General features: G+C 35.1%; 1 protein-coding gene across 1 annotated transcript in view; it reads right to left on the reverse strand.

Moving 5' to 3' along the window:
• The window catches only part of LOC142317467 (venom protease-like), an 81,115-nt gene that overhangs the window by 28,859 nt on the left and 28,362 nt on the right, over window positions 1-23,894 (reverse strand). Inside the window, exons 3-4 of the mRNA XM_075354034.1 lie at window positions 18,256-18,433; window positions 14,963-15,189 (exon numbers count right to left, since the gene is read on the reverse strand). Of these exons, the coding sequence (XP_075210149.1) occupies window positions 14,963-15,189; window positions 18,256-18,433 (405 nt within the window). The remainder of the gene's footprint in view (window positions 1-14,962; window positions 15,190-18,255; window positions 18,434-23,894) is intronic.

Consider the following 23,894-nt stretch of genomic DNA (forward strand, 5'->3'; position numbering starts at 1 on the left):
AACCCAACCACTAAAGAACACCGGTATCCACGATCTAGTATTCAAGTGCGTGTAAAAATAACTGGCTTTACTAGGACTTGAACGCTGGAACTCTCGACTTCCAAATTAGCTGATTTAGGAAGACGCGTTCACCACTAGACCAAGCCGGTGGGTTTTCCTCTGTGAGGACTGGAGCTCTTCTCCCAAACTTGCCTATTACCGGCCGAAAAGCCGTTCCCCCAAGGATCTCAATAGCCCTCACACAAGAAGAGCCGCCAACAGCTCTTCTTGGCTTCCATAATAATCGCATTGTATGCTTCCCTAGCCACTGCAAAACAATGACCAGCCGACACTTGAAATTCCAGAGAATCACCAACATCTTTTCATGGATTGTTTGACTTGTTTTACTAGGTCGGCATACGAGTGGCCAGCGGATCGAGCGACAACTGTACCACTCTCCTTCTCGGCCGTCGTTGAACGATGTATTGGAGGTGCGACCACATCACGCCTCTGAGTAGTAACTTGATGCTCCACCACCTTGACAGTAGACCCATCCCGGGTAACCAGGTACAAGATCAGCCGTTCGACACATTTCCCAAGCTTATCAGATGAAAAATAAAGACCGCTTAAATGATTCACGTCCAGTACCTCTCAGCGCAATGAAAATCGGTAAAAGAGACGCTTCTTCTTTAGTCTTGGCATCATAGAATACCGTGAGACATCGTGGAGATAGCACAGATTCCTTCTGGACTAAAAAGCGGGAACAGTCTTCTTCATGTCTCTCACAGAAGCTCCAAGGTACAACTCACGATTCCCGGGGGACGAAAGATTAACATAACGGCACGTATCCATCATAGCAATTGATTTCTTGGCCACCCGAGTCACCAGGGCCATTACACTATGCGACCAAGACCTGCCCACCGTCTCTAGCAATTCCTTGTGAGACAGGACCGGGATAAGAAGTCTTTTACCTCATTTTCCTTCGGGAGGGTTTGAATAGCTACCTCAGCATGTGGCGAAGTTGGTGTTCCCCCCTCCCCGAAGAAGCCTCGAACAAGGACTGTCCAGGCCCCGTGGGACAGCCTCCTTTTCATCATTAACATCTGCTGCAAGGCATACTTGATCCCCCTTTTGGGCACTCCTGTAGAAAGCCTTCTCTACTGCACCAAATAGTTCACGTAAAGCCACCACAGCGCCAGAATTGGCCGGGATTTGGGTCTGCCCTTCACACGGCGCTGGAAGATCCATATATTCTGTCCCAGCCAAAGAATCACCAGATTCCCTGTCTAACCCAGCCACAGGACTCTCTTCCGCTCGAAGTTTCCTTTTCGGGCCAGACAACGGTGGAGATCGTGATTTCGGACTTTTTTGCGTGCTTTCAGCTCCTCTATAGAGCCTTCCTCCATATTTTTCACACAAGGGCCCAAAACCAAGTCAGACAACTCGCCATTTGATGAGCAAACAGATCCCGTAGGATTACAAGACCATACAACCTCCTCGACATGAGATTGGTCCTCTCCCATTACTCCTCACTTCGGCCGCCGTCCTCCACCAGCTTTAGTCTTCATGGTCGAAGAAACAGATACAGACTTGCCCTACCCGGACGAACCGGGTGAAGAGCACTCCGTAACTACCACTCCCCGTCTAGTACTTGTAAGGAATTGCGAGAAGCCTGTCGCACAACTTTCTCTATTTTTTACATAGACTCATCACGATTCACCGGTAACATCCCCTACTCACTAGCGGAATCCGACATCGTCAATTAAATATATCGTAAATATAACTCGAAGAAAAACAAGTCAAAACGTAAACAAATGTATACGTGGTTACAAAAACAAACAATCCCTAACAATGTTAGGTTAGGATAGAAAAAACGGAAAAAGTAAATTAAACCAACAAAACTCAATAAAAACGAACAAAACGAAACGCAAAAACAATACAAACGATGTTCAGTTTTTGGTCAAGGACGCAGACATAACGTTGTTCGAGAAACCACAGTTTTGCCCATTTCGCATTAAACGGACTAGGGTTTGTCAACAAATCAGTGAATGGTGTTATAAACAACATAACTCAAGGTTTTTTTATTACAATTCTGACCTGTGTGGGAATGACGTTACCAGCTATCGCCTGTCTGCTCTCTGTGTGCGTTGGATGTATTAGCTTCGGTGCTGTGTACATAGTTCTTTTGTTGTCAATATATCGTCGCATCAAACTCTTTACAAGATTTTAGTTTTCGAAAGACTTTATTTAATGTTTTACTTTCTGCTCACGGCTGTTTCTGTATTGTCGGAAAAGCTAGAATTAGATTATTTTTTTAAAGTGAAATGTTGTGCTCGGTATAAGGCTCGTCGTGCTATGTGTTTTCGTACTGCGAGTTAAAAATATATGTCTGAATTCCTGTTTTTTTATTTTTTTATTTTGTGAATGTATTAATTATTCTCAGTTAAGTCTTCTCTTCTTGTGTTTCTAGTATAATTATGTATTAAACAAATTCAAATAATGCTGATGTCCTGCTTTATTTGGATTTTTTTCTTATTCATAATCACTACCCAATCCAGACCATCAGATCCTCTCAGAACAAACAACAACAAAAGAAAATTACAACAAATTGCGGCCGTGGTGTAGGAGCTTTACCAAACACATCTGCACCCTATCGAACCCCTTCATGTATCCAGAAAAACAGATATTGGTCGACATAAAATCTACATATCTTACATGAATCACTACTGCACTCACAGAAGGTTTGTCGTCTAATTTCTCGACAACTAATAGTGGGCCCGAATTTTTACAAAACCCTTGACAGTCCGGCATACCACTATATAATTGTGCAATTTGTTGCTCTTCTTCAGCCTGATGAATGCTATTTGTTATCGACAACAAGACGGGGCAACGTGCCATACATCCAAAAAACAGCATGGAAATTTTGAAGAAATGTTTGGTGATCGCGTGATCTCAGAAGGTCTGTGTTCCCCTGATTTATGGTCACCAGACTTTTCTGTGGGGTTTTCTTGAAAGGACGTATATATATCGAGAAAACCCACATACTCTACAAGGCTTGGAGCGAGCCATTACTGCAGAAATGAATTCCCTTGATGTCCTTATGAATGTTAGCCTTGATGTCCTACTAAAAGGGTGTCAAAAAATATGGTATGAATATATGGTGTGATGGGTTCAGACCTGCCTTGAGGAAAATGGTAGACATTTCCAACGTTGTAAGACATTACCAGTTGTGAATAAGAGATAAGAGAGATTAGAGTTGTGTACAGAGATACTCATACTTGATTTGATTCATCGAATATACATAACTACATTCCATGAACCAAATTAAATGTGAGTATCTCTGTATTATAGTCCATAATAGAATTATTATAGTACATAGTATCATGATGTGCACGATGAAATACTGTTTAAAGTACTGTATAATGTATATTGAAAAAAAATAGTGAAAATAAATTTCAACCGAATATAATATATATATATATATATTTAATAATTTAATATTATACGAAATATAAATTATCAAAACACAGTAATTAGATATGTTATACTTACCATACTAATTCCAATAATTGATTTTTGCGGGAAATATTACATGATTCTAGTACTGGACAGTAAAATTTTCGTATACGTCCATAATAATTTAAAAAAGTTTTAAAATAAAATTATCTCAAGAAACTGAAAAATTATAAATATGTTTCATTGTAATTATAGAATTAAATACCAAATGAAGATGCGGGATCCCGTGAAAATCGATTATTGGAATTAATATGGTAAGTGTAACTTATCTAATTACTGCGTTTTGTTGGTTTATATTTTATATAACATTACATTTTATTAACGCAGTGGTCTATAAGGTAATGAATTATTCGAATATTCAACAAAAAAAAGTATATATATGTATGTGTGTGTGTGTGTGTTTCATTTTAATCACCCCAGGTTTCTTTTTTCTCTTAAAATACGCACAATACAAAAAATGACAACATAAGTTACTCAGATTGAATAGGGACACCTCGTGGTGACCTTGGATCTGAACTTGACCTTGACCTTATTTCATTTAACAGGATTTTTCAAATGGAATGTCCTATTTTTGACCCCACCAATGAAAAGAGCAGAAAATTTTACATTGGAATATATATATGTATGTATGTATGTGGTTACACATATGACCTTTTTTCAGAAAAAAAAACCGGTTTAATATTTATACATAACACTTATATGTTAATCCGCTATAACGACTTTAATGTAATGTGAGTGGATTGCGACTGCGCGGTAACACGTGATATGGTGACTAGATATTTATGCGCATTGTGAACTGTCCGATCGGTGCGTGCGATGGGCCCAGTGTGCCAGTCTTTATCAGATTGCAGGAGTGTGTAAATTGACTTGTTTTAACGGGGTCTACGTAAATAAATGTGAGTTGAAATTATTTAAATGAAATTCAGAACCGACTTCAATGTTTATTATTTCGTGGTACAGACTACATTGTTTATCAGTCTGATATTATTGTAATTTTTATACTGTAAGAAATATCGATTTCTAAGTATTTTAACTTATTTATTTATTTTTAGTCCAAAATGTCAGATCTTTGGAATTATTTCAAAAAAGTTGAAAAAGATAAGGCGCGTTGTAATTACTATAATAAAATGTTAACTTGCAAAGGTTCATCCACGAGCAACCTACACAATAATTTAGATACAGTTTATGAAAAAATTAACGGGCAAAAAAAAAAATCATCTGATGCCGGCCTTAGTTCACAAAAACAAGCCAGCATCTTTAATTTCTTGAAAAGGAGTAGTTTAGAAGAAATTGTATCAAGACAAAAAACTGTACCCACGGAAAACCTTTCTATAATTCTAGTTGAGTGGACTAGCAAGAGAAATCGCAGATATTTGAATATCAACGTACACCATCTTGAAAAAGATTTTTTAAGATTAATTCCGATATCAAGTTCTTGTGATATTAAGAGAACGTTAAAAACTGGTTTCCGATAAGCTAAAAATTTTTCATTTGGACTTAGCAACTGATATAGTTGCATCACTGAATGATGGTGCTGCTGTTATGAAAAGGTTAGGCAAATTTCATCGATAATTAATCAACTGTTCTTTTAATATGCCGTACACTTAGCAGTTACTGACGTATTATATAAATATCAAAATCCTGTTGAAACAGATGTAAAATGTTGCAAGTGAGGACTCTGTAAATAACGAGTCTGAAGATGACTATGAGAAGTTAACCCCGTTGACATGGATGATTATAGATTAACTATTTTTGTGTTATTAGATAATTACAAAAAAACTTATTTCTCAAATAAGAGAAATTTGCAAATATTTCATAAAATCCCCTGTCAAAAATAATATTCTTCAGAATTATTTGAAGTAGAAATACGGAAAAGAATTAAATCTGATTCTTGATTGTCAAACGAGATGGAATAGTTTAGAGGCATGTTAAAAAGATTTGTACATTTAAAAGAATGTGTTATTTTAATTCCGAATGACCTTAATGCTTCTCACATGTGGAATGAAGATGAAGAATATTGCAAAACTGTAGAGCTTCTTAAAGTTTTAGGACCAATAAGATTAGCTGCCGAAACCATAAGCAAACAAGACGCGAATTTATTAACAAGTGAAAGCATATTTGAATTTTTGTATGGTGTTTAAAAAAATTGAAAACTGAAATTGGTTGCAAGTTAAAGATACGAATAATATACACGCTATAAAGATACGAATTGAACAAGTAAGAAACAAGGGATTACTAACACTTCTTATTTACAAAATTCAGAGACCGTTTGGGCAAAGTCTTCTTGTAAATTTCTTCCATTAGCTACCAAAACTGACATCATTTAGTTATCCGGATAAATATTATCAAGGTTATTTAAAGATTATTCTACAGACGATGATTACGATGTTAAAAAAAGGGGACGAAGAAGAAAATGAAGTCATATCTATGATGACAAATGTTATGGAAATAGAAATAAATAAGTATCTCCAAGAACCTGAAGAAGTGACTTCCTCTAGTTCTCAAACATTAAAGCAGGAGTTTTAGGTCTTAAAGGCTACAAATAGAAGAACAAAAAATTTAGATTTATTATTTGATGCTTTAAAGACAATTAATTCAGTAGCAAGTGAGCGATTTTTTTTCTATTTCTGGTAATTTTGTTTCCAAAATAAGGACATGACAAAGCAATAAATCCATAGAGGTTCTTTGCTTAAATATACATAAATATAAATCATTTGTTATTTTCTTTGACTTTTTAAAGGTAATATTTTATTATTTTAATAATTTTATGTATGTACGTATGTATTATGTTTCCCTTTTTAGTATTTTTGAATTTTTTTTTTGTCTTCAGTCATTTGACTGGTTTGATGCAGCTCTCCAAAGATTCCCTATCTAGTGCTAGTCGTTTCATTTCAGTATATCCTCTACATCCTACATCCCTAACAATTTGTTTTACATATTCCAAACGTGGCCTGCCTACACAATTTTTTCCTTCTACCTGTCCTTCCAATATTAAAGCGACTATTCCAGGATGCCTTAGTATGTGGCCTATAAGTCTGTCTCTTCTTTTAACTATATTTTTCCAAATGCTTCTTTCTTCACCTATTTGTCGCAATATCTCTTCATTTGTCACTTTATCCACCCATCTGATTTTTAACATTCTCCTATAGCACCGCATTTCAAAAGCTTCTAATCTTTTCTTCTCAGATACTCCGATCGTCCAAGTTTCACTTCCATATAAAGCGACACTCCAAACATATACTTTCAAAAATCTTTTCCTGACATTTAAATTAATTTTTGATGTAAACAAATTATATTTCTTACTGAAGGCTCGTTTCGCTTGTGCTATTCAGCATTTTATATCGCTCCTGCTTCGTCCATCTTTAGTAATTCTATTTCCCAAATAACAAAATTCTTCTACCTCCATAATCCTTTTTCCTCCTATTTTCACATTCAGCGGTCCATCTTTGTTATTTCTAGTACATTTCATTACTTTTGTTTTGTTCTTGTTTATTTTCATGCGATAGTTCTTGCGTAGGACTTCATCTATGCCGTTCATTGTTTCTTCTAAATCCTTTTTATTCTCGACTAGAATTACTACATCATCAGCAAATCGTAGCATCTTTATCTTTTCACCTTGTACTGTTACTCCGAATCTAAATTGTTCTTTAACATCATTAACTGCTAGATCCATGTAAAGATTAAAAAGTAACGGAGATAGGGAACATCCTTGTCGGACTCCCTTTCTTATTACGGCTTCTTTCTTATGTTCTTCAATTGTTACTGTTGCTGTTTGGTTCCTGTACATGTTAGCGATTGTTCTTCTATCTCTGTATTTGAACCCTAATTTTTTTAAAATGCTGAACATTTTATTCCGGTCTACGTTATCGAATGCCTTTTCTAGGTCTATAAACGCCAAGTATGTTGGTTTGTTTTTCTTTAATCTTCCTTCTACTATTAATCTGAGGCCTAAAATTGCTTCCCTTGTCCCTATACTTTTCCTGAAACCAAATTGATCTTCTCCTAACACTTTAGAAGAATAAACACTTTTTTAGAATAAAAAAATTTCTATTCTAAGTTGTAAATATGTCTTGTATTTTATCTGTAAAACTCGAAACCGGTTTAAACCTGTTTCATGGAAAAGTTAAAATTCGAAAACCACTCTTTTAATAAGTCGGTTTTTGTTATCGAGGTTATTTAAAGATTATTCTACAAAAGATGATTATGATGTTAAAAAAAGTGAATCTTTTTATAATATCATACGGCTATCAGAGATAGTGTTATATGGGTGGTAGAGTTCTTCCCTTTTCTTTTTCCTGTTTAGCCTCCGGTAACTACCGTTTAGATAATACTTCTGAGTATGAATGAGGATGATATGTATGAATGTGAATGAAGTGTAGTCTTGTACATTCTCAGTTCGACCGTTCCTGAGATGTGTGGTTAATTGAAACCCAACCACCAAAGAACACCGGTATCCACGATCTAGTATTCCAATCCGTGTAAAAATAGCTGGCTTTACTAGGACTTGAACGCTGGAACTCTCGACTTCCAAATCAGCTGATTTGGGAAGACGCGTTCACCACTAGACCAACCCGGTGGGTCACGGGTGGTAGAGTTAGACGGAGATAAATGTACGGAGTTTTATATGAGTTACTCACGTTTTTTTTGAAGGTCATACAATATTCCTGGAATATTTATATTCCAGGTCATTTATCTCATAAACTACGGTAAAGAGCATAAAAATGACTTTTCACTTTATCTGATGGTGACCTTGACCATGACCTTGATATTCCTTTTGGAGGTCATCCCAAGATCATTGAGATGTTTCAAATGAAATTGCATTTTTCGACAGCACCAATGAAAGAGCGAAAAATGTCACGTCGACGTACTTGAATTTAATTAGAACGTTTTATGATTATATTTTATTTTCATTTACTCCAGCTTCTTGAAGTTCATAGTTTAAGAGCTAATCGCATACGGCATTCAATTAACACAATTTGCTGATTCAAGGCAGTACCAGATATCAATCTCTTTTCACAACTTAGGTACTAGTGACTGTAAATATCTGGGAAAAGCATCCAACACTATCTCTGATGGTTAGTCGTATGACCTCTAAAACTTTTCCAAGGTAATATGTGTGACCAAATATTCCAATGTAAAATTTTCTGTTCTTTTCATTGATGGAGTAAAAAATATAGGTCAATTCATTTAAAAAATCGTGTTGGTCAAACTCAAGGTCACTATGAGGTGCCCTCCTCCAATCTGAGTAACTTCTGTTTAGGTCATTTTTTATATTGTGGGTAGTTAACGAGAAAATCGCCTGGGGCAATTAAAATGAAACATTCTGTATATATATATATATATATATATATATATATATATATATATATATATATATATATATATATATAAGACCCTAATTCAAAAAAGTACTGAAATACTATTCAATATCCTGAATCGATCAACAGAATATTTGTTTGTACATTCCTTATGAGTATATGAGTATTTATTGCACTCATCATACATGCCAGAATAAGTAGTTACATGCCACATTCAAAATACACACAATAAAATATTAACTTTCTAGATCTCACCACATCTGGAGTAGGCAACAAACAGATTTTCAAAATATGAAGGTAATCAATCCATGGATGAAGTCATTTCTTGGTGAGAATCCATCATAATAAAAGAAAATAAATAATAAATGTTTCAATTTTGTTGTTTATTTTTTATTTTTTTGTTATGAAGATAAATGATACACTTGAAAAATCGTCACAACTTACCCTCACATCACACATCTATGATGCATTACATGGTACGTGGTGCACATGGTGAATAATAATATAGAAAAACTCAACACAGTTAATATTTAATCCATCCACAGCTAAAGATACGAGGATTACTCTTTTTCAAGGTCCGATCGTCGCGAAATAAAAACCCGCGCAAAAATCGGATGAATCTTTGCGCATATCTGTTGCGCAGCGTCTCTAATATGGCCTTCAATCACGCCGCGTCACTTCGTTTAGTTCTGAACACGCAGTTAGCACGTAAACATGTCTACAACAATAGCATCTCCCTCCAAATGTGAAGTGGGTGCGGTAATTCGATTTCTTCAGGCTGAGGGGTGTAATGCAGCTGAAATTCATCGACGAGTAAGTAATGTGTACGGTGAAACTTCAATGAGTGACAGCAAAGTGTGACAATGGTTCAGAAACTTTAAAGCAGGACGTACAGATGTTCATGATTCAGGCGGTCAGGGAAGGAAGCGATGTTCTCGTTGAGCGAGTGGATGAGGAAATTCGAGAAAATCGTCGGTTTACAATTTCTGTATTGAGTGATTCATTTCCTGACATTTCAAAGTCAGCTCTCTACACCATTGTGAGTGAGAGACTTCAGTACCGCAAATTGTGTGCGAGATGGGTTCCCAAGATGCTGTCCGACCATTACAAAACAATGAGAATGGACGCCTCCCTAACGTTTCTCCGGCGCTACCACAATGAAGGAGAAAATATTTTGAACAAAATTGTTACAGGGGACGAGACATGGATCCATTTCGAAACTGAAGAAATAAAAGAATAATCCAAACAGCGGATGCATTCTCATTCTCCTAGTAAACGAAAGAAGTTCAAGCGAACCTTCTCCAACAGAAAGTGTATGGCTACTGTTTTCTGGGACCGGAATGGAGTTCTCTTGGTGGAATTCATGAAACGTGACACGACCATCACTGCAGCCTCATACTGCGTGACTCTTCAACGTCTACGAAGGGCAATTCTAAATAAACGGAGAGGAATGCTATCATCAGGCATTGTCTTTCTCCATGACAATGCTCGGCCGTACACTGCAGCTGTAACAAAGAAGCTCCTGCAGCGCTTTCGTTGGGAAGTGTTTGATCACCCACTATACAGCCCGGACTTGGCTCCATCCGATTTTCACCTCTTTGCTCACATGAAACGCTGGCTAGGAAGACAACATTTTGGCACAGACATAGAGCTGCAGACCAGCGTAGAAACATGGCTGAAAACACAGGCGGCTCCGTTCTATGACGAGGATATTGGAAAGTTGATACCACGCTACGACAAATGTCTAAATCGGAGTGGCGACTATGTAGGGAAATAGCGTAACTATGTAAGTACTTGTTACAAATAAAAAAATTTTTATTCTCACTGTGGTTTTAATTTCGTGACCGATCGGACCTTGAAAAAAAAAATAATCCTCCTTGTTATATAAAATGTAAAACAAAAGTGCACCTAAAAAAATATATAATGCCAATACACACCAGAAACATTGATAAAAAATATATCTATTGTAAGAAGACAGGCTATTGTCTTGTTTCAAAAAACAAATAAGATTCACAAGACCATATGTCAAATTAAATATTAATAAAGAAATAAACCTAAAAAAATAAAAAATAAAAAACTGTAGCCTTTACACTATTTATAACACAAGTTTTATTGGATACATATTTATCTATAGATTCAAAACATTAAACACATTTAACATTAAAAGCATTTAACAGAACATCAGTATCTAATACTGTACAAATCATGTCTTAGAAAATAAATAAACACAAAGTATCAACCACAATATCCATACATTACATAAAAGCTCTATTCATGTGAATAATATCATATTTACAAATACCGAGTGATATTTAAGTATGGAAACAGCTTTATACTGCATATCTGAGAGGTATTTTGGGACTGAAGAAATGGGGTTCTACGTAGTTAAAAAAAAATTTGCATTATGATGGGTTTTTAATTTTTGTCGGCCATATTGAATCAAACTTAATTTTTTAAACATCAAGGTGGACATACTCATGATTTCGATTTTAAATTTTACAAGAAAAACAATGGCGAAACCCGTTTTTCCGTTAATGCATTCGTTATCGAGTTACAAGCATTTAAATTTGCAATGACGGAAAAATCGTGTTAACAATAAAACGAGATAAAATGCGTTGCATGAACAATTTTATTGCTTTTACATTCATAATGCATAAAATAACGACATTAAACAATGCTATAATAATAAACAAAACCTACAAAAAATTAAACGGCTAAACTGCAAATTAACTGATATTATTTTCTAAATAAAAATTAACTTCCAGTGTTAATATCAGGTAATATTTGTTACTTATTAGCTGTTAATTTACGATAATGCAGTTTGTATTACGTTGAAACAAAGCAGCTTATTACTTATTACTTTTTTACTTTGGTAAAATTTGATAAGTGCTATTAACAAAATTAAGCTGTAGCCCTAGTAATTCAAATTCGTTTTTTGTGAATCTATTATTATTAGTTTCCTGGTTCATTTATTTACTTTTATTAAATGTTAATGCCTTTTTTAAGTGAAAGAAACGGGTACTGTAAAGAGTCGTCCTCGGACCGGTAGACCAACAAAGTCATTAGCTGTATTGGAGGCCTTAGTTGAAGACCTTTTTCGACTCGGAAAGCTGTTATCCAACATAATATCAGTTATTTTTCAGTTCGGAGAATTCTTAAAACAAATAAATTTCATCGATATAAGCTACATCTGGTGCAAGAACTTTCGGAATATGATTCTGAGCGCCGAGTTGAGTACCGTGATATTATAATGTAAAAATTAGACATAGACGCAAATTTTTCCAATTAAATAATATTTACTGATGAAGCGACTTTTATGTTAAATAGCCATGTGAATAAGCAAAACTGTCGATATTGGTTAAACGATATGACATTTAAATTAAAATCAAAAATTAATTTAAATGTCAGGAAAAGATTTTTGAAAGTGTATATTTGGAGTGTCCCTTTATATGGAAGTGAAACTTGGACGATCGGAGTATCTGAGAAGAAAAGATTAGAAGCTTTTGTAATGCGGTGCTATAGGAGAATGTTAAAAATCAGACGGGTGGATAAAGTGACAAATGAAGAGGTATTGCTGTAAATAGATGAAGAAAGTAGCATTTGGAAAAATATAGTTAAAAGAAGAGACAGACTTATAGGCCACATACTAAGGCATCCTGGAATAGTCGCTTTAATATTGGAAGGACAGGTAGAAGGGAAAAATTGTGTAGGCAGGCCACGTTTGGAGTATGTAAAACAAATTGTTAGGGATGTAGCATGTAGAGAGTATACTGAAATGAAACGACTAGCACTAGATAGGGAATCTTGGAGAGCTGCATCAAACCAGTCAAATGACTGAAGACAAAAAAAAAAAAAAAGAAAAAAAAAGTCGATATTGGAGCGATAATTATCCCAGATGAATGTTGAAAGCTCATACATAGCACCCTCAGAAAGTGAACGTTTGAGCGGAAATCGTTGGTCATTGTATTGTAGAGCCTTTTACTTTATATGAGAATCTTATAGGAGATGCTGACAGCAGCTTTTTATCATATACAAGTTTACTAAATATTCGGGAAAATGTTGGAGAAGCATTAAATAGTAACGTACGGTTTCAGCAACGTGGGGCACCACCTCATTATTACCTAAGAGCACGGAAAATTTTAAAGAATTTTTTCAAATCGCTGGATAGCTTGTAGACGAGCCATAGGATTGCCTGTCAGGAACCCAGACCGGCCTACTCTGGATTACTTTATTTGGGGGTAACTGAAACATAATGTTTACAAAACAGTACCTGCTGCACTGTCGAATTGAAAAGATGAATAATTGACGAATGTGCTTGTGTACCACCAGACATAATACAAGTTATAAACGGATATTACTAGAGGTTAGCACACTTCCAAGCTACAGTGGGGAAGTAATTTGAACATTTATTGTAGAATGGGAATGCTTTCAAAATTTATTTCATTAGTAATTTACGATCGAAAATATATATTTAAAATTTTTAAATAAATATTTTAATATTTAAAATAAATAATATCAGTTAATATATCCGTTTAACTTGTTCTTGTGTTGCTATTAGTTATTGTTTTTTTTTGTTTTCAGTCATTTGACTGGTTTGATGCAGCTCTCCAAGATTCCCTATCTAGTGCTAGTCGTTTCATTTCAGTATACCCTCTACATCCATCCCTAATAATTTGTTTTACATATTCCAAACGTGGCCTGCCTACACAATTTTTCCCTTCTACCTGTCCTTCCAATATTAAAGCGACTATTCCAGGATGCCTTAGTATGTGGCCTATAAGTCTGTCTCTTCTTTTAACTATATTTTTCCAAACGCTTCTTTCTTCATCTATTTGCCGCAATACCTCTTCATTTGTCACTTTATCCACCCGTCTGATTTTTAACATTCTCCTATAGCACCGCATTTCAAAAGCTTCTAATCTTTTCTTCTCAGTTACTCCGATCGTCCAAGTTTCACTTCCATATAAAGCGACGCTCCAAACATATACTTTCAAAAATCTTCTCCTGACATTTAAATTAATTTTTGATGTAAACAAATTATATTTCTTACTGAAGGCTCGTTTCGCTTGTGCTATTTGGCATTTTATATCGCTCCTGCTTCGTCCATCTTTAGTAATTCTACTTCCCAAATAACAAAATTCTTCTACCTCCGTAATCTTTCCTCCTCCTATTTTCACATTCAGCGGTCCATCTTTGTTATTTCTACTACATTTCATTACTTTTGTTTTCTTCTTGTTTATTTTCATACAATAGTTCTTGCGTAGAACTTCATGTATGCCGTTCACTGTTTCTTCTAAATCCTTTTTACTCTCGGCTAGAATTACGATATCATCAGCAAATCTTAGTTATTGTTTATTATTATCAATATTGTAGCACTGTTTAAAGTTCGTTATTGTATGATTATGAATGTAAAATGCAATAAAATTGTTCATGCAGCGCGTTTTACATAATTTTATTGTTAACACGATTTTTCCGTCATTGCAAATTTGAATACTTATAACTCGATAACGAATTTATTAACAGAAAAACGGGTTTCACCATTGTTTTTCTTGTAAAGTTTAAAATCTAAATCATGTGTCATATGTCCATCTTCCTGTTTAAAAAAATTAAGTTTGATTCCATATAGCGGATTCAAGATGGCGGACAAAAGTTAAAAATCTACCATAATGTAGATTTTTTTTTAACTATGTAGAAACTCATTTCTTTCTGTCTCAAAATACCTCTCAGATATGCAGTATAAAGCTGTTTCCATACTTAAATATCACCCGATATATAAATAAATATAGGAGAGATCAGTTATTTGGTCACACATTAAATGTATTTTTTTTTTTTGTAAAATGAGAACCATTGACACCACCTGTGAATATTTCTGGTACCACTTTGTCTAAGTATTCAGAAAGTTAGTAATTATATATTTAGTTTTTTTGAAGTTGAAACTGCGTTTATTCATTGTGAAGAAAAACAATATTATTGTTGTTATTAAGATAATAATTACTATTATTTTTTCTGCTAAAATCACTATAGTTTTGTATCTTGAGTAGTGCTTACCTTTCTTAGCTAAAATATGTACAGGTCTTAAACAGTAATAATAATATTAACGTATTAATTAAACAAATAATTTTTTTTTAGATTAAAATTTAAATACTTACTTTTCTGAGGCAAACAAACGGGAGAAACAGCATCATTATATGTTATTTCTTTGTGTAATTTAATAAGAGCTACATCATGTACATCATGCAAAGAGTCGCCGTGAAATAACTTTGGCATTTTTATAGCCGAGACAAAAAAATACTGTTTAGATCTTTCATCATCATAATTTCTGTTATATGCTCCCAAAACAACAATAAAACGATGTATTTCAGTAATATCTTGTTTTCTAGAAATCAACATGAAAAATGTTACCAGTTTTATTTGTGCAAGATGTTTATATGCAAATTAATTAATTTTTATCATTCAGAATATTGAACAATGAACAAAAAAGAACCGCGCATAAATATTGCGGTATAACATAATAATAATAATACTTATATATAATACTTATATATAATTATTAGTATTAAAGAATTTACAAAACAGATATACATACAAGATTGTTATAAAGTATTTGAAGATTCGGTACATCATAGCAAGGCATTAGGGCATTTTGAGAAATTATATCAGCAGCGTTGAATGCTCTCTCCGATTCTACGGTTTGTGTAACTACCAGTGATTCATGCATAATTTGTATTCATTTTATCTTCTTAAAAAAAACTACAGTCTGGTCTCTAGTTTGCAGAATCCAGATCTCACGAACTAAATACTATTCAAGGAACATTTAGAATCTGAGAGACATTCTCTTTAGCTCTTTCATTGTTTTAAAAGAATATACTATATGCAGAGTTCGATATAAATTTATTTTATCAAAAAAGTCACTAAAACATCTTCTAGAATCATTTTCCACAAACCATCATGAAGAAGTCCTTCTTACTGTACGATCTTCACCGAAGTTTGAGCCAATAGAGAATAATCTTCAGATATGATTACAGTACAGTAGAAAAATCAGAAGGAATATTAGTTCTTTTATGGCACAGAGTATCAGAAAAATAACTCCGGAGATTCAAGGACAAATATAGTTTTGATTTTACAGCAATCAATATGTAATCTTAAAGCGATAACAATTAAGTTCTTCTCTGCTGTGGTACACCGTTACGCAGTTCAAGCTGTTATAAGCCCGGGTTTCAGTACCACGACATCGTCACAAGGAGAGCGCAGTGCGTTTACGGTCTGCAGAAACAAATTCAGTGACTATCGTACAAAGATACTATACGCGAGTCTATCATAGAAATTCTCTAAAAGATAAAAGCATATGTAAGTTGGTTACAAACAGTTGTTTTTTTTTTAACCGGAAGCCTTTGGAAAGGAAATTTATCAGGTAAGCCTAAAACAAGTACCGAAAACAGAATGAATTCGATTGTCTTGACAACGAACTCTAAAACTTTTAATTCGTAACGTTAGTCGTTGAATTGCCATTGCCAACACCCAATTTAAAAATCATAATAGAAGAATATACACTTGGAAAAAGCCAGGCGATACTACAAGGTATCAGATAGATTATATCATGGTTAAGCAAAGAATTAGAAATCAACTCGTTGACTGCAAAACTTACCCTGGAGTAGACATTGATAGCGACCATAATTTGGTGATAATGAAATGTAGATTGGGGTTAAAAAACCTGAAGAAAGGGTGTCAGATAAATCGGTGGAATTTAGAGAAGCTTGAGGAAGAGGAGGTAAAGAAGATTTTTGAGGAGGACATCGCAAGAGGTCTAAGTAAAAAAAATAAGGTAGAAAATGTAGAAGAAGAATGGGAGAATGTTAAAAAGGAAATTTATAAATCAGCAGAAGCAAACTTAGGCGGAATAAAGAGAACTGGTAGAAAACCTTGGGTTTCAGACGATATATTGGAGCTGATGGAATATGAACGTAGAAAATATAAGAATGCTAGTGATGAAGAAAGTAAAAGGAACTATAAAACTATAAAAGGACAGGTAGAAGGAAAAAATTGTGTAGGCAGGCCACGTTTGGAATATGTAAAACAAATTGTTAGGGATGTAGGATGTAGAGGGTATACTGAAATGAAACGACTAGCACTAGATAGGGAATCTTGGAGAGCTGCATCAAACTAGTCAAATGACTGAAGACAAAAAAAAAAAAGTCGTTGAATAAACATTTCTAAAACCAGTTCCATGATGTTGTTTGCAAGTAATTGTAACTTCATATTTTTACTGTTGCTAAAACATGTAATTAAACCTAACGATAAGCCACAGAGTTCAATTTGTATTGACAATTTAGATTGCATTTCTGCTGATAAAAATTACCTGAAGCGCATTTTAATTTTTATAAAACAACATTTTACATTCATTTAAGTCGTAAATTGCCACAACTGTCAGAAAGTTAATTTGTAACATTATATCATGCATAAACAAACTTTTATAAAACTGCAGGACAACTATTCAGTTGTAAAAAATCTACAGATAATTAATTGAAACTCATTTTACAGAAAATGAAGAAAAACTCCAAAACTAGATTTCTGCAAAATACTTTATTCGTGAGAATTTTATTAATATCCACAGCAATGTAGATAAGGTAGAATAAAACTTTTGTGAAGTTATAGAAGAAACTCCACAGTATACTAAATGGAAGATTTAGATTGCCTGAATGTAAATCAATAAAAAAATGGAATTGAAAATACAAAAATTAGTATTATTTCATTATTGATGAGTTTAAATTAATGTGCTGAAATGAATACCGACATTCATTGCTTTCCAGTAATTTTTTTTTTTGAGAAGGATTAAAGTAAAATGTTTTATAAATAAACATTAATGTGTTACATTGCTCTTAAATATTCTATTTTTTCTTGTGCATTTTCATCACCAATACCGTTTTAGAAATCGAAAAGCTTTTAATGTAAAACTAATAATTTATTATTAGAAGTTTTAATATTACAGGATATTACTTCGTCAGTCATAAATATAACTTTGTTCAGAAATATAATAAATATGATATAACTTTAAATTTATATAGTAAATTATACTGTAATTACTAATTTTTTAGGTATACATTTTCTTTCAAAATACTCCTTCAAAATATTTGAGAAAGAAAAGACAGTCTTTGATAAGATAATGTGAAAAAGCAGATCCATACTTAAAACAAAAGCATAGACTAGAAAGTCAATGAATTTTCTATCAATTTATCTATTAAATTAATGTATCAATCATGCTGACTAATACATTTAATTTACAGACAAAATGAGCTATCACTTGTACTTATTGCCAAATCTGATCATTATTTTAACAGTAAATTAATGATGGGTTTTTGCAGTCTGAACTAATACGAATTAAGAAAAGTCTCATTAAAAGGGAAAAAAATATTATATGCTAATTTTATAAACTGGTATAACCTACTTTTCATCAAATACACAGTGGCCTGCAGTCAAAATATATTTATTGTTAATTACTGATCCTCCACAATGAAATTTATTGTCTTTTAATATTATTGTCAGCCATGGGTATTTATGAGGCTTTGTTTGCACTCCTCCAACGATTCGTGGCATCAGAACATCATCATTTGCTTGGCCGCATCCTTCAAAACAGATGATAAAAAAAAAAAAAAAACATTAGACATCAAAAAACTGTGTTTTTTATATTTGACATTAAAGTCAGATATATGATTATAAAGGATCAAATTTTCCTTACTGCAGTTAGAGGTAGTATGTGTAACTAATATCTGGAACTGATGTAAAAGAAATGTTCTAGCATAAAGTTTTACTTGTACTTCTATAAATTTCTGTCAAGCCATTTATTTATCTCTCAAAAAGAAATGAACTTATAAATAATAAACAGATATTTTTCACTTTGCTCATTGAAAATAAACTAAATTAATGGGAATTAATTTACACGATCGATATTCAAACGGGTTTAATTAAATGCATCCAACCCGTGTTTAGTCTTATTCAGTTGGTAAATTCTCTCTCTTACATAACGATGTAGACAACATGTTTTTACGTATTAAATTTATTAGGTTTATTAATGAATTAATACATCTCAGCTCCAAATTAAATTTAATACAAGTCTTCACTGACTGCCATCGCATGATGGAAATAATTTTTATATCATGCTGCACAAATCAACACGAGTCAGGTGATGACTTTTTTTTTTTCTCTACTCCCCTGGGCCGGACCGACTTGATTACGCCACCCAGGGGAGTGTCCGTTACTCTAATAGGCCCTCCCCGCCTACCGGCTATATACCGGCATGGCAGGTCAGGCCTACCGGTGGCTCTTTTGAGATTTTTTATTCTCTATTATGTCCTCTATGGAACCACATCATACCTACAAGTCGTGATGTGATCCCCGGAACTTTCATAATACTCTCTTGTCCCTACAGCACACCCCAAGGAGTCCTCAGCGGATCATTGAAACCAGCACACCTAAGCATGCTGGCTCTCACCGCTGAGGCTGTCCACCCGACCTAACATACTAGAAACCCATACTTCTTTCATCTTTATTCTTCTGTTTTAGTACTGTCTTTATATAATCAGCGACCTTCCTCCAGTTCTCCTTACTGCTGAGCATGAAATCCACGCTCTCCTTCGGCGTTTTTCCATGAATACCTGCGTCGTGTCTTAGTCTTATCCATTTATTACATACTAAAAACGTATGCTCAGAATCATCGTCCTGTTCGCAGTACATGCACGTGGGTTCATTCCTTTTTCCCACCTTATGGAGATAACCATTGAAACACCCATGTCCCGTCAGGAACTGGGTGATCCAATAGTCAGTTTCTCCATGCCGCCTGTTTATCCATCCTGTTAATTCTGGAATTAAGGTTCTTGTCCATCCAGCCACTCCAGCCTCCGCCCATCTCTCCTGCCAGATTCTATGTATGTTTTCCCTGACTTCATTTTCTGCTCTCCCTAAAAACCTGTCAGTTCTATATCTGGCGATAAGGTTAATCGGTAACATTCCCGAGAGCACACAGAGAGCCTCGTAAGAAACAGTTCTATAGGCAGATACTACTCCTAGTAGTATCCCCCTGTGTGCTCTCTTCAACCTGTCTCTATTTCTGCTAATAGTGAGAGCACAACTCCATGCCGGCACGGCATACATCATTGTGATAACTTGCATCACGAAGTTACCCACGTCACTAGTTGCCGCCGATCACAACTTAGTTAACTAACAGAGAACAATTATCATAGAAAAAATGTAAGAAATATATATCTAGTCGGTTTCCAATCATTTACTTAGTAGAGTAATGTAAAAAATACGTATTATTATATCATTTCCATATGTGTAACCTTAATTTAATGTTATTGCATAACATTAGCGGAAATTTTCTTTTAACATCTAGGGATGATGTACGAGTAGGTGTTAAAATATCATTTTTCGAAATTAAATTAATTCTTTTTACGTACATTTTTTCGTTCAATATTTTGTAACTTCCTCTTGCGTAATTTCATTTTTTTTTAAATATATAATATTATCTTTATAAAATTTCGTTATTAAGGAAGGTGTTGTCTCTCTATTTCCTTTGATGACGACTAACTTATTCATTATTTTTTTATTTCGATTTATTTTTTCTTTGTTAACTGTATTTTTGTTTCCCGTCTGGCCCCTTACTGTCGGAATAATTTAATTTCTTATCAAAGCTTTTTTGCAGTGATGTGAATCTTCGAATAAATTATAATCTTTGGCTTTTTAGAACCAGTTTCTTTTATAAATGTTTATTTTTATTTAAATGAGTGAAACTTTCTAAATTAACAACACCTGAGTCGCAAATATCAAAGTGTAAAGCGTGACTGTTACGGGTGGCTAGTGTTATTTCACTTCGTTCCAGTTTCTCTGCATTTGGTGATTCTGAATCGGTAAGTTTATTCATACCAGAAACCAGAATGGTTTTCGTAACTATAACTTTACCTTATGAGTTGCCTCCGCAACTATTATACAGCTGTATTACACAGCTTTTGCTGTATTATACAGCAAAAGGGTACGGTTAAATGTACCGGTTTGTTGGCACACTTAATTTTTCGCAGTTGGGCCGTTAAGCATTAGGGAAAAGAGACTGAGGAAATGCAACAGAACTCAGCAGGAAAATATAATTAAACTTACGATAAATATTTTAAAACGAAGTTATTTTCCTTAAATTATTTGTATAGTTATTAATGATAATTACTGTTGTTGTCGTCGTTGTTAGTAGGGCTTAGGGTTGGAAACCAAAGTGCATTGAACATTAAATACATCTTTTATTGTGATGGGTAAATAATAGTGCAGTATACAGATAATTCCAGAAACAGGTAAGTGTAGTACTTAATACACCGCCGTTAGTACTTAAGACCATTCATGAAAATGTTATGTTAATGTTTATTTCCGCGGCAGGACGGTTAGAAGGGTCGTATTCCATACAAAGGAGAGAGCCCTGCTTGGATTTTTCCTGATGTTTTGTTTTATAAATTATGTTTTTGTTGTTGTTTTTGTCCTTTGTTTTGTTTCATTGTTTCTGTGTTGTTATTGTTCCGTATAAGATTATTATGGTTCTTGTTGTATGTAACTCAATCTTACCTTCTACGGGTAGGTAGTTCAAATCCTTTGTTCAGTCTTGCTTAAGACTCGGTGAGATGTGTTTTGTTTTTAGTTCATTAAATAGTAGTACACCGATAGAAATGTCACTCGTGGCATTCGCATCGGTGGCATCCTGGCCGAGGCAGACTGCAATATGTCAAAAGCCGAGGTTTCGAAGAAGACCTCCGGTAACACCCATAATGGCTATGAATGGGGATGGAGGTGGAGGGTATCTTCCCCTACAGGGTTCAGGTCGTAGTCCGTATCAAGGAAAGTTTTGGTCCCTTAGATACGTTCAGAGTTTGTGTGGCTATCGAGTCTATATTTCAGTATGTACCTTTCACCAGTGTCGATTCTTACTGAGTATTAGAACTGCTGCTGCAGTTTTGCGTCCATTTGTCGTTTTAAACAAATCATAACATCCCTTATGAGAACATAGTTTAAGGCGCTTTATACGGACGTGAATTCGTCTCACAGAGAAGAGGTGGCAACGACTCTTGGTCGTAAATTCGTCTTACAACCAAGGGTTAGCCCTTGTCCTGATTGCTTTCTTTTCAGAACGAGAGCCGTATTTTGTGGCTGCGTGTTACCTCACGTTTCCAATCCAGTAGCGGCGGAGAGATGCAAATAATGACAGGAGAATATTAAGGCCTTCGTCTATCTGTGGCTCGCTGCGGATAGTTGCATATCTGTGGGCTTGCTCAAACTTAATAGATAGGAGGAAGTTGGTAAGCTTCTCTTTTTGTTAGTTACATAAGGGTAACTTTGGCCATGACTGATTTTAAAAAAAATTAGAAAGTTCTGGCGAAGTAGGAAGAACAGGGAGGAAAGCTCTCCATCCACCTCTTCTGAGGATTAATCGAGATCAGGGACTCCCATCCAGGTCGAGAAGTAGGACCTAGTTGCGGACTTTAAGAAGGCCAAGGGCAGACCTGGTAGTTCTGTCCCTACCGGTAGTTCTGTACCGGTGCAGGCGGCTCAGGAGAGCCTAGAGAATCTTCTTCACTTTGTAGAGAACTTCCGAAAAGTCAACGCAGGGGTAAGAAGTAGGTTTCTCCCTAGACTTTGTCAGTTTAGGGAAGTGCTCTCTGCTAGAGCAGAGGGTTACGATAATTTGGTCTCCGAGCCCAAGGAAGTCAAAGTAGTCCAAAAACCCGTTCCGGCCTGAGTACAACCTAGGCGCAATGCCAAAGTTGAAAGAGGTAAACGCGAAGCTAGCCAAAAAAAAGAAAAAGCTAGAGGTGATCTTCGTAAACAAGGGTGAGGGGTCTACAATTCCAGAAGGCAACTCAAAGAGGAGTTTCAGGTTGCCCTTCGTGGCAACGATAAGGTTCTGAAAATTCGTAACATTAAGGGGACCAGCAAAGATGTTGTTGCTGAAGATTGTGAGATTCTCCGATGCATCACGGAATTTCCCGCAGTGAAAAAGTTGGGAGTGAAAGTTGATCCCAAAAGAAAGCGTAGGCTCCGTGCCATTGTCTATGACAGTGACTATCCGATGAGGAGGTTTATTCCTTATCCAGGAGCAAAACACCGACCTGGATGAGGATCCTTTTAGTGAAAAGTGTAGAATGCTCTATAGGACAGGCAAAACGATGCCAGCGGTATCGCAATATTTTTGAGCCAGGTGCTGGTCTCTTCAAGAGGTTCCTTTCTGAGGAAAGGTTATATATGGATTTTGTATTCTGTTGCGTCAAGGAATACGTTGATATGAAAAGATGCTTCAAGTGTTGTCGCTCTGGCCGCAGACCCAAATTCTGTAAGTTTGACTCGGTGTGCGTGTATTGTGGTGACGAGAGCCACAAGCGTGACGATTGTCCGCCAAAGGCTGAGACAACTGCGTCAACTGTAAAAGGTTGTGCAAAGATAATAATCATAGGCACAGATACTGTGCATAAGATACTGTGCATAGGCACAGTAAGGACTGTGGTTACTACTTACGTGCAGTTGAGATGGACTTCAACTCTTTAGATGGTTAGGTTCGGGAATTTACTGCGATGAAGCAGACTCAGGCGAGCCGCTCAACGTGAGAGTGATCCTAATCGGTATGCAGTTTTACTTGCAAGTTATCGTAGGAAAAGAACCGAGTACTTCTATGAGGTTTAGTCTTTTAAACGAGATTCCTGGCGCTATTTTGTACAAGAGAAAGGAAACAAAGATATACGGGGCGTTGTTTATTGATTTCTTGGTCACAAGAAGGAAAAAGATGTTCTTCTATCAGTTCTCATTGCTCAGGATGGTGTTATCTTTGATAAAGATCGTGTTCTCAATTTTCTGTTGAACGATCTGCTTCCTGAGATACTAAGACCGATGAGACCTCATATCATCAGCGTGTTCGTGAGGAAGTTATAGGTTTTCGTTATAAGTTATTGTCTTCTGAGATTACCGAAGTGAAAGTCAGTCAGGTAATCTGTAGTCTTGCTAGGAATAAAGCCTCCGGATATGGTTGTATCACAATGAAGCTTATTGTTACATGTTTGTTTTTGA

Source organism: Lycorma delicatula, chromosome 1, assembly GCF_047948215.1.
Source record: "Lycorma delicatula isolate Av1 chromosome 1, ASM4794821v1, whole genome shotgun sequence".
NCBI classification, from domain to species: Eukaryota; Metazoa; Arthropoda; class Insecta; order Hemiptera; family Fulgoridae; genus Lycorma; species Lycorma delicatula.